A 10,540-nucleotide genomic window follows, 5' to 3' on the forward strand; every position below is an offset into this window, starting at 1 on the left:
TTGTTGTTGCTAGTTGTTTGAAGATGTGCCATTCTCACTGGGGTGAGGTGGTATCTCATTGTGGTTTTAATTTGCGTCTCCCTTATTACGAGTGATGTTGAACATGTTTTCATATGCTTGTTGGCCATCTGCATTTCCTTGTTGGAGAAGTGTCTTTTTAGCTCTTCTGCCCATTTTTTGATGGGGTTGTTTACTTTATTTTTGTTGAGTTTTTGTGATCCATCCTTTATCACTAGTTTTGTGTGAGAAAATTTTTTCCCAATTAGTGGGCTGTCTGTTTTTTGTAATGTTTCTTTTGCTGCGCAAAAGCTCTTTAACTTGATGTAGTCCCATCTATTTATCCTTGCCTTCACTATTGTGGCATTGGGTGCTCTGTCTTTAAAATGTTGCTGAAGTGTATGTTGTGTAGTGCTTGGCCCATCTTTGGGAAGCATCCTTTTTAGCAAGAAAATATGAGAATAATATGGGTTCTGATTTTTAAAAAGATTTATTTCTTTATTCATACAGAACTGGGGCACAGGCTAGAGGTGAAGGGGTGGTGAGAGGATTCACCAGAGACAGAGTGGGGAGCAGAACAAGCAGATTGAGGAAGTACACTGCTGAGGGGAGCAAGGAGAAGTCTGCTGAGCCAGGTTCTGATTTTTTTAAGTGCTGTTGCCATTTAAATTTGAGTATGTTCTTAATTTTCTCTGTTGCCATGTAAACTTTAAAATAGATGTTTTTTATCTGAAGTTTGCATCACTATCTCTTCTGTGTGGATTCAAATTCAATGTGATATTTGTTAAGACATTTTTCAGTCACTAGTTTATTTTCTTGTTCTGTGTATGTATGTCTGACTGTATAGAGTTTACATTTAGTATAAATCAGTACATGAAATTCTGCTGTCCGTTTGTTAATTAGCTTATTTATTTTCATTGTTAAATTGAATATCTTGTATATCAATATCCAAAATGGGTTTTGTATAGCTTGGGTATTAACCCCTTGTCTGCTGTGTAGTTTTTCAATATCTTCTCACTTTCAGTTGGATTTTCTTATTCTACTTAATAGAATGATTGTTTGAGCAGAGGGGGCTATTGGGGAGGGAGCTGATAGAAGGATACAAAGGAGTCCCAGGAAACTTGAGGTGATAGATTTGTTCATTATCTCCATTTTAGTGGTGATTTCAGAGTTATCCATAAACAAAACTTGCCAAATTGTCCACATTAAGTATCTGCAAAGTATACATGATAAGGATACCAAAATATGTCAACTGAGCTGACCTGAGGGCATGGTGCCTTACCCTCGGTGGTGACTTTGGAGTCAGAAAGGTGCCAGCTCCCAGGTCCATGTGTGCTGTCTGAGTCAGGACAGACCACAGGAAACTGATAGGCTCGGGCTGATTCCTTTGATCACTGTCAGTACAGAAAACAAAGTTATAAATCACTGACATTAGGATGGGGGATTGTGTTTTTACTTAACTTGCACGTGATTCTACTCAGTTCGAGTGTTTCGCTTTTCTTTTAGGGATGGCTCATTTTCTGTCAGTTCCATCTGGCCCTCTGATTTTATTACTGTAAGAAGAAAGGAAATGCACCGTATGTTTAAAGTAAGCATGCACACTGCCACTGGGTCTCTTGATTATGTGTTTTGTTTCATCTCTGTCTTTTCTGTCCATAGGCATCAAGCACCTTGGGTGGCTGAAAGTCACCTGAGGCTGATATTTCATATGGAATGCAAGGTCACTTTCCCCTGCTTTCCACCTACTATAAAAAATCTAACCCCTTATGCCTTTTTTCAATATGCTATAAATAACTTTTTGCATAAGGCACAATCTTTTATCCTCTGATTAATTCTGAGACTTAAATTAGTTCCTTAGAGTGTCTGTTTGTTTTAGTAAGGTAACAAGACAGATGTCAGATTCATAGCTAAAAACAGGAAATTGAAAAGCAGTCTGGTATGGAATGTTAAAAGAAGGAAAAAGTAGTGACAGAGAAACAGGTGATATGTGTCAAGGCCAATTCACACACCTGGACCTGCAGAAGCATGAATGTGTAGCTTCTAAAACTGCAGACACTTTGTAGAATAAGTTTTCGCTGAGGTAACATTTTGAAGCCATAATTTAAATTTAAGCCAATAGTACCACATGGAAAAATCAGGGAAGTTTTTAATTTCAGAATCTATTAAAAAGGAGACAATAAACAATTTGTAAAAAATTGTAAAATAATTCTGGAATAGACTGAGTGACAGAAAAGCAAAGGACTGCTGTCCCTGGTGGCTCATATAGCTATAGTCAACTTGTGAATCTTGAATTTAACAAGGGGCAGACAGAAATCTTGGTGTTCCTTATGCAAGTGCATACATTGTATTAGACTCTATGGAACCACCCAGAGACTCTGCAGTGAAATGATTCTTTGAAACTGAGTGGAAATTTATGTCACAGTTTATGTGACATTTTGCAAGTTATATATATTTATGTGTGTGTATATGTATAAATTTATAAAGTCTGCCAGGCTAATTATGTATTTTAAAATGTGATTTGCTATTTTCTAGTAATGTTGTAAATTATGTGGGCATATTTCTGAATATTTCTAGCTTAACAGCAAAAACACCCCTGAGCATTGTTTTCAGTTATAACCATTTGGTGACCACAATTGCAAGACACATTGTCATTTCAGGGGCATCAATTAGGGGCAAAACTTTTTCTTGGGATTAAAAAAAAATCTTAAGACCCCACCCTGTGCCCTTGTCTTCTCAGTTGTAAGATTGAGAGAATGGTATCTATCTGCTGAGGCTTACTGAGGATGACATCTTTCTTAGACTTCTTAGATTACAACTTCTTAGAGTAGTTTAGAGCGAATCAGCACCCAGCAAATGATAACTATTTTTACTTGATCAGGTAAAATGGATTTGAATGGCACAACTTCACTTACACATGGGCTTTTTTGTAAATAGATACTGTAAATGTATGCCACTGATAAAAACACTACAGTACATGTTCTCTCTCAAAATCTCTTGTGATTTTCTTTCTTTCTTTTTTTTTTTAAAGATTTATTTATTTGTGCATACAGAATTGGGTTACAGGTCAGAGGTGCAGGGACTGTGAGAGGCTTCACCAGAGACAGAGTGGGGAGCAGAACAGAGAGATCGACGAAGTACACTGCTGAGGGGAGCAGCGGGCAGGTTAGGAGAGGTCTTCGGCGCCATGTGGTCACCTCTGGGACAGGCGGAAATCGAACTCAGGCGGAAGTGGCTTTAGCTTCTTAGTGCTGCGCTTTAACCCCCTGCACCACCAGGGAGGGCCATCTTGTGACTTTCTTAATAACACTTTCTTTTCTGTAGCTTACCTTAAGAAGATGGCCTGTACCCCAGTTCTGTGTACATAAATAAATAAATCTTTTAAAAAAGAATATAGTATGTACTACAGTTAACATAGAAATTATATATTATTGACTTTGTATTACTGGTAAGGCTTCTGGTCAATAACAGACTTTAGAAGCTAAGTTCTGGGGGAGTCAAAAGTCATACCCTACGTTATTTAACTATCAACTGCATATTACATCCTCAGAGTGCCACGGTATTGGTAGAAGGGCCAAAATAGAAGAGATTCTGACATTTTTCTCATGACCTAGGTCCTAATGCTTACATCATTTACCCTGCTAAGCAGGAGGAGGGTGATAATATTAAAAGTGTCATTTAGTAGTGGGGAGTTAATGAAAAATGCTAACAGGCTGACTTGAAGAATGTCTGCTTTCTTATAACTCAGATGTTCCTTAAATCATTCTAGGTTACCGCTTCACAGCTATCTGCACCTAGTAATAAATATTCCATCCCAATATTAGCAGATAGTGAGAATGAGAAAAGTGAGTGGGTGGGAGTGCTCAGTGAATTGCACAAGATTCTGAGAGCAAGTCATTCCAGAGACCGCTCAGTCTATGTTCTGAAAGAGGCTTATGACAGCAGTCTACCCCTGATCAAAACCACCCAGACCGCTGCAATCATAGGTATGGATTTATGACAGTTAATACCTTTCTCAAATCTAAAAAAGTTCTGAGTTTCCAAACACAAATGGCCCTATGGGCGTCACCTGAGGTGTGACCCTGTGTAGTCATTGTGAATCACCTACATGAGGAGGGTACATACAGACTTTCAAATCTAGATCCCAATGCCCAAATGTTCACCAAATAAATGAAAACTATGTTTAGTCAATTAATACATTGCTAAGGTTAATATTCAAGTTTTCTCAATAAATGAGAAAACATGTGCTTTCCAAACCTCATTTTTTTTTCTGGGTTAGGTGGCATTAGGTGACAGTGAGAGTGAGAGTATTTACTCCTGTGTGACATTGTGCATGCACTAAACTCCTTTGAACAGTTCTGTGCTGGTATAAAATGCAGACACTCCTTTGTTTGACAGTTACGGTGTGGATTAAATCAGCTCATTTATGTAAAGTTCTGCTTTGTGTTATAGGCTTTCACTCAATAAACACTATCTTTGCCCTTTAAATTTTTTTCTCACACAAACTTTAATGCTGATGCAGTTCAGGACAAGATCACTGAAAATTATATAATTTTTATTCATTAAGCAATTACCTATTTATAGTGAATTTGAAATTACCTCACTTGAATGTTATGCTTTTTTCAAGTAATGACAAAGATTGCTTTATAATGATCTCTTGAGAAAAGTCAAGTTTTGTTAGGGTTAATTTTTAATTGAGAAAAGCTAATAGTATGAATTTGTTATTCTTAAATTTTTATTTTTATTTTTATTTTTATGTATGTGCTTAATAATTTGACTTCAAAAATTTTTCAATATTGATAAATTTGTTTATCATATTAATTTGATTTAATGTTTGCCAAAAAATCTTGATGTTTTTATTTATGTGTCACATGCAGATCACAAAAGGATTGTTCTGGGAAATGAAGAGGGTTTATTTGTGGTTCACATCACCATAGATGGTAAGGCTTAACTTGGCAATTCTGGAACAACTAATCTCTAACAATAATATCAAATGTGTTACCTTTTTCCTGTACAAGAAATCATCTGCTTCTAGTTTGATATATTTTCAAGTCAAATGATAACTCTCCTAATTTCCAAGATCTATAAACCTCAAGAGTCTAAATACCTTCTCAGGTGATTTTATCTGTTACATTTGTAAACTTTACCATCTTCAGGTTGCACATGAAAAAAAAATTCTACTTGATTCCTCTCTGCCCACCTATGACATTCTACAAAGAGTAACTACTTACATTTAGACATTACATAATATCCTAGACAAGAAGGCAGAGTTCTGTGCTATAATTGTGTTCTGTGCTTTTTTTGTGCTTTTTTTCCCCCCCTTTGGAGAGAGAGAAATGGAGAGGAGACAAAATCATGGGGAGTCATTCTCTCCTCTCCAACTGTCCTCTCAATGTCTCTCACCTTTGTGATAAATTTGAAAAATGACTGGGGCTCATGATGTTAAGGGTATCTGTCAGATCCTTTTTATTGAGACCTTTTTTAAGTGCTTCTTGGTAACTTGGGACAACAGTCAAAGAATATAAATATATTGCATTTGAAAATGACAGACGTTATGTTTATTTGTGCAGAAATCATTCGAGTTGGTGACATGAAGAGGATCCATCAGATAGAGCTCATCCCCCATGGACAGATGGTGGCGGTGATCTCAGGACGAAGTCACCATGTACAGTTGCTTCCCATGTCAGCTTTGGATGGCCGCAAGGCTGATGTCCACAAGCTGGCAGAGACCAAAGGCTGCCAGATGATGACTTCTGGACCAGTATGCCGTGGGGCCCATACGTGCCTCTGCGTAGCTCGGAAATGCCGGGTCTTCTGCTATGAGCTGTATCAGAGCAAGAAAATCTCTCACAGAAAATTTAAAGAGCTTCAGGTCCCAACCAGTGTCCAGTGGATGACCATCTTCAGTGAACAGCTTTGTGTAGGGTTCCAGTCAGGATTCCTGAGATACCCCTTGAGGAGAGAGGGAGTCCCACACAGAATGCTCCACTCTCACGACCCTACACTGTCGTTTATTGTGTGTCAACCAGTGGATGCGCTCTGTGCAATCGAGATCTCCAGTATAGAGTATCTGTTATGTTTTAAGAGCATTGGAATATACACTGACAGCAGGGGCCTCAGGTCGCGGTCAATTGAATTGATGTGGCCAGCAACTCCCACTTATTGCTGTAAGGTTTGGTACACTGTCTTTTTATTACAATATGATTTTGCTAATGAAAGGCTTTGTTTTTGAAAACATCACTAAAGATTTTTTTGAATTAGCTTCTTGTTTTGTAACAATGCTCTAATGAAATCATACCTAAATCATACATGTGGTTTTTTAAAAAAGATTTTATTTATGCATACAAGAACTGGTGTTTCGGCCAGAGGTGTTGGGGAGGAGGGTGGGAAGATTCACCTGAAACAGAGTGGGGAAAAGGACAGGTGGATTAGCTGAAATACACTACTGGGCGGGAGGTGGGGTGGGGGCAGCAGGTCAGACAGACATGTGGGTCAGCTCCCTGGCTGGGGATCGAACATGTGCTGCAGTGGCTGTGGATAGAGCTTCATAGTGCTGCGCTTAAACCCTGTGTGCTACCAGGGAAAGGCCTTTAAATCATACATTTGAAATGACAGACTAATTATTACTACATTCATAGGAAAATTACTCTTGAATATATCCTTAATATAAGTAGTTGTTTTCTTTTAAGTTCCAAAGTAGCTATTTTTGTGGTATCAGCATTAAAATTGACCACAAAAATGTAGATACTTAGTTTGCTTTCTATGTTAAAAGCTTGTGTGAAGTATACATATACTTTTTCTAAATAATCTTAGTCTTTTCCAGCCCTTTCAAACTATTATTGATCTAGGCCATCATGTAAAAATCACATATAAATTTTTTTATTCATTTAGAGAATAGTAATTGAGCACTTAACATAAACAATTTATGATGCTAAGGACCACAATAAACTTAAGGTAGACATAGTCTGTATGCTCATAGTGATACTAATCATGAGATATTTTAATTTTGAGTGATTAAAAGAGGTGAATAAAGGGCATGTGAGGGCCCCTTGTGTTGGGAACAAGACACACACACGTGCTGGTAAAACTGGGTAAGTCTCTCTAAGATGGGTAGAAAAATTGTATCAATGTCAGTATCCTACTTTGGCAAAATATTCGCAAGAAGAAACTTATACAAGAGCCTTTCTTTACTATTTCTTTTTTTCTTTTTAAGATTTATTTATTTATGCATACAGAGCTGAGATACAGGCCAGAGGTGCGGGAGTTAAGAGGGTTCACCAGAGACAGAATGGGGAGCATAACAGGCAGATGTACTGAAGTACACTGCTGAGGTGAGCAGCCGGCCGGTCAGGAGAGGTCTGCCATGCCATGTGGGTCACCTCCCTGGCTGAGGATTGAAATCGTGCTGCAGTGGCTGCTATAGCTTCATATTGCTGTGCTTTAACCTGTTGTGTCACAAAAGCAGGAACCTCTGTATTATGTCTTACAACTGCATGTGTTTCTATAATTATAATAAAAACACCAGTTCAAAGAGGAATCCTGAAACCCAGACTGTCGCTTCTTTCCCCTCTCCCAGGTTTCAATGCCCCATATCTCTCTGTGTATAGTGAAAATGCGGTTGACATCTTTGACGTGAACTCCTCAGAATGGATCCAGACCATCCCTCTTAATAAGGTGACTTATACTGAGTACTGATGGATTATTGACTGAAAATGGAAATGACACTATGTCATTGTACACTTTTTGCTAATAATGTGGATTCTCACATTTAATTTAGTTACTTTTATTTATTACTAGTTTTCACTTAGTTTAAATTTACACCCAGTGAAGGAAAATTTTACGGGCTAAATAAAAGTATATATTTAAAGATGCATTAAAGATGTTCAAGATTTCACAGATTCACAATAAAATGAAGAATTTGCATCTCTTCTATAAATTACTTAAAACATAGATAAAATCTTTAAAAATTGCCATTTTGTTAAGAAAGGAACACTGAAGATTGAAGAATGATTAAATTATGGAATGTGTTGAATATAAGAGCATGAGTCACCCAAAGGGAGTTAGTTTATACTGTAGTAGAATCATGAAGTGGTCATAATGATCTATGAGACTTTACACCACTTTACAATATTGATGTAGAAAGAATTTGATCAGGACTGATCCATTCACCTAACATTAAGATACACATTTCTAATATTCTAAATGTGAATCAGTCACATTCACTGTTTGATCAAATTAATTCACAAGAAAGATGAGACTTCTCAGGATAACTTTTATTACTTATGTCTTTTTGAAAGTGAATTTAAACACTGATTTCTGTTTAAGTTAGTGAGTTCTGATTTCTTAAACCCATAATGTTCATGTTTCTGAAATTTTATCAATATGAGCTTGTAACACAATCTATCCCCTCTGATTGATTTTTTAAATTATAGCATTTTGAGGTGAGAGTTTAAGTAAAATGTCATGATAATCAATTCTTTTTATCTATCTATCTGTCTGTCTGTCTATTTATCTATCTATCTATTGTTACATATTATAAGCAATTAGCTTTCTAAGTTAGTATTCAAAAGTATATTTGAAATGGTAATCTTTTTTTTTTTTAAATCATTTTAGGTTCGGCCCTTGAATAGTGAAGGATCCCTAAACATATTATTTTTGGAGACAGTTAGATTAATATATTTCAAAAATAAGATGAAAAGTAAGAAATCTCTTCTTAATAGAACAACTTCTAGCAAAATCTTTCTCTAGTTGATGCTCAGGTCACGGAGCTTGTGAGTGGGGAGAATCTGACCTTGGAGCTTCTGTTCCATCTCAGCAGAGTTGTATTTACTTCCGGGACGCTGGTTCAGTTTTCCAGCATGATTTACCTAAGCACAGGTGGACACGAGCACCTGAATAAACCAACCTCCATCTCCAATGCTCACTGTGAACATTCACTCACTTCCCCAGCAGGCTTTGGGGCTAGAAGTGCACAAGCCTCAGTGAGTGCACCAGGCAGATGTCGCCCCTTCCCCAGCTCTGCTTTAGCTTCTCACACCTGTTAGTTTCAGACTCCAGAAGACTTGGATATGAGAAAAGTCACAATGGATTTGTTGCTCTCTTTTTTCTTACTTATTGAATGGAATCTTTGCACAGTGGTGTAACAGTTTGCTAGAGCAGTCACAACAAAACACCAAAGAGTGGAGCCTTGAACCATAGAAATTCATTGTTTCTGGGCTCTGGAGCCTGGAAGTGAAGCTCAAGATCATGGCAGGTTTCATTCCCGCTGTGAACAACGAGAGAGAACCTGTTCCAGGCATATTTTTCTAGCTTCTGGAGATTTTCTGACAATCTGGAACATTTCTTGGCTTGCAGGCATACTAACCCAATCTCTACCTTTATTTTTATGTGAAGTCTCTGTGTCTGTGCCCAAATTTTCCACTTTTATTAGGGCTCACCCCAATAAGCACATCCTAACTTGAACATCAGCAAAGACCTTATTTCCAAATAAGGTCACATTCAAAGTTACTGAGGGTTAGGGATTTAACGACTTTGGGGAGAGACACAATTCATAACAAGCTGTCTTATTTTCTTTTTGGGGTTCAAGACAGTATGGAGGTTTTCTGGGGACAGTTTTGTTCTAAATATAAAGACCTGAAACTAAGTGGGCTGGAAACTCATAGGGGTCTACAGAAGAGTTATCTCTTACCTTGAGATCAGAAGAGACAGATTCTTTCTTCTGCAGGGAGGGGTTGGGTCACCTTACCACCCTGTGTACCACTTCCTTCTGCAGTAGGTCTCAAAATTGCTTTGCTCTGTTTTAATAATAGTGATTATGTTCATATTCAGAAAGATTTACGCTTTCTACTTTGCCTTGAAGTGTAACCAAACATTTTAATGCCCTTAATCAGAAGAGCATGGTAGGAGAAAAACATTAGCTTAGAAATATCAGGGTGAATCAAAGTGGAGACACCAATGAAAAAACTGCTGTCACCTCCCAGAGAAACAGTACTGGCTTATCGAGTTATATCCTGATAGATTTATTTTGAAGTATTGCTTAAAGGCTAAACTGTTTAATCAATGTTCTGTGTATATTCTTAATAAAAGTGTCCTATTCACCCACCTTTAAAAATCAGAGCAATCTGATAGTTGTGCCCTTTCTTGATATCTGTGAGATTAGTGGAAGCGAGCATTGGCAGTTTCAAGAATTACCATTGTTTTGTGTTCTATGTATAGATGGAGATGAGCTGATATTTCCCAAAACATCAGATACTCATCAAAGGCAAATGATTCAGCACCTCAACAGCAAGCGGCGTTATTCCTTCAGAGTCCCCAAAGAGAAGGGAACATCCCCAAAGGGACTCTGAGCTGGGAGAACCACTGGAGGATCACATGATGTTTGATTTCATTTGGAAGAATAGAAATAAATATCTGAAATTTGAACAGAGACATCTGTTCATAGCCCATTTTGTTAATTTTTAACTTTAGGGAAATCCTTTATGTAGTATGAGTGAATGTGTAATAAGCAATTCATTTCTCTGAATGTGGGCTAATTGAACCACAATGT

General features: G+C 37.5%; 1 protein-coding gene across 1 annotated transcript in view; it reads left to right on the forward strand.

Annotated features, from left to right (window-relative positions):
• LOC101624873 (serine/threonine-protein kinase MRCK alpha-like) overlaps window positions 1-10,340 on the forward strand; it is a 42,277-nt gene extending 31,937 nt beyond the window's left edge. The window contains exons 10-16 of the mRNA XM_004685169.1: window positions 1,504-1,585; window positions 3,764-3,980; window positions 4,872-4,934; window positions 5,565-6,161; window positions 7,571-7,668; window positions 8,608-8,692; window positions 10,210-10,340. Coding sequence (XP_004685226.1) covers window positions 1,504-1,585; window positions 3,764-3,980; window positions 4,872-4,934; window positions 5,565-6,161; window positions 7,571-7,668; window positions 8,608-8,692; window positions 10,210-10,340 — 1,273 coding nt within the window. The remainder of the gene's footprint in view (window positions 1-1,503; window positions 1,586-3,763; window positions 3,981-4,871; window positions 4,935-5,564; window positions 6,162-7,570; window positions 7,669-8,607; window positions 8,693-10,209) is intronic.
• Window positions 10,341-10,540: the final 200 nt, after the last annotated feature.

This window comes from Condylura cristata, unplaced genomic scaffold (assembly GCF_000260355.1).
Source record: "Condylura cristata isolate star-nosed mole 26May11 unplaced genomic scaffold, ConCri1.0 scaffold00017, whole genome shotgun sequence".
In the NCBI taxonomy this organism is placed as follows: Eukaryota; Metazoa; Chordata; class Mammalia; order Eulipotyphla; family Talpidae; genus Condylura; species Condylura cristata.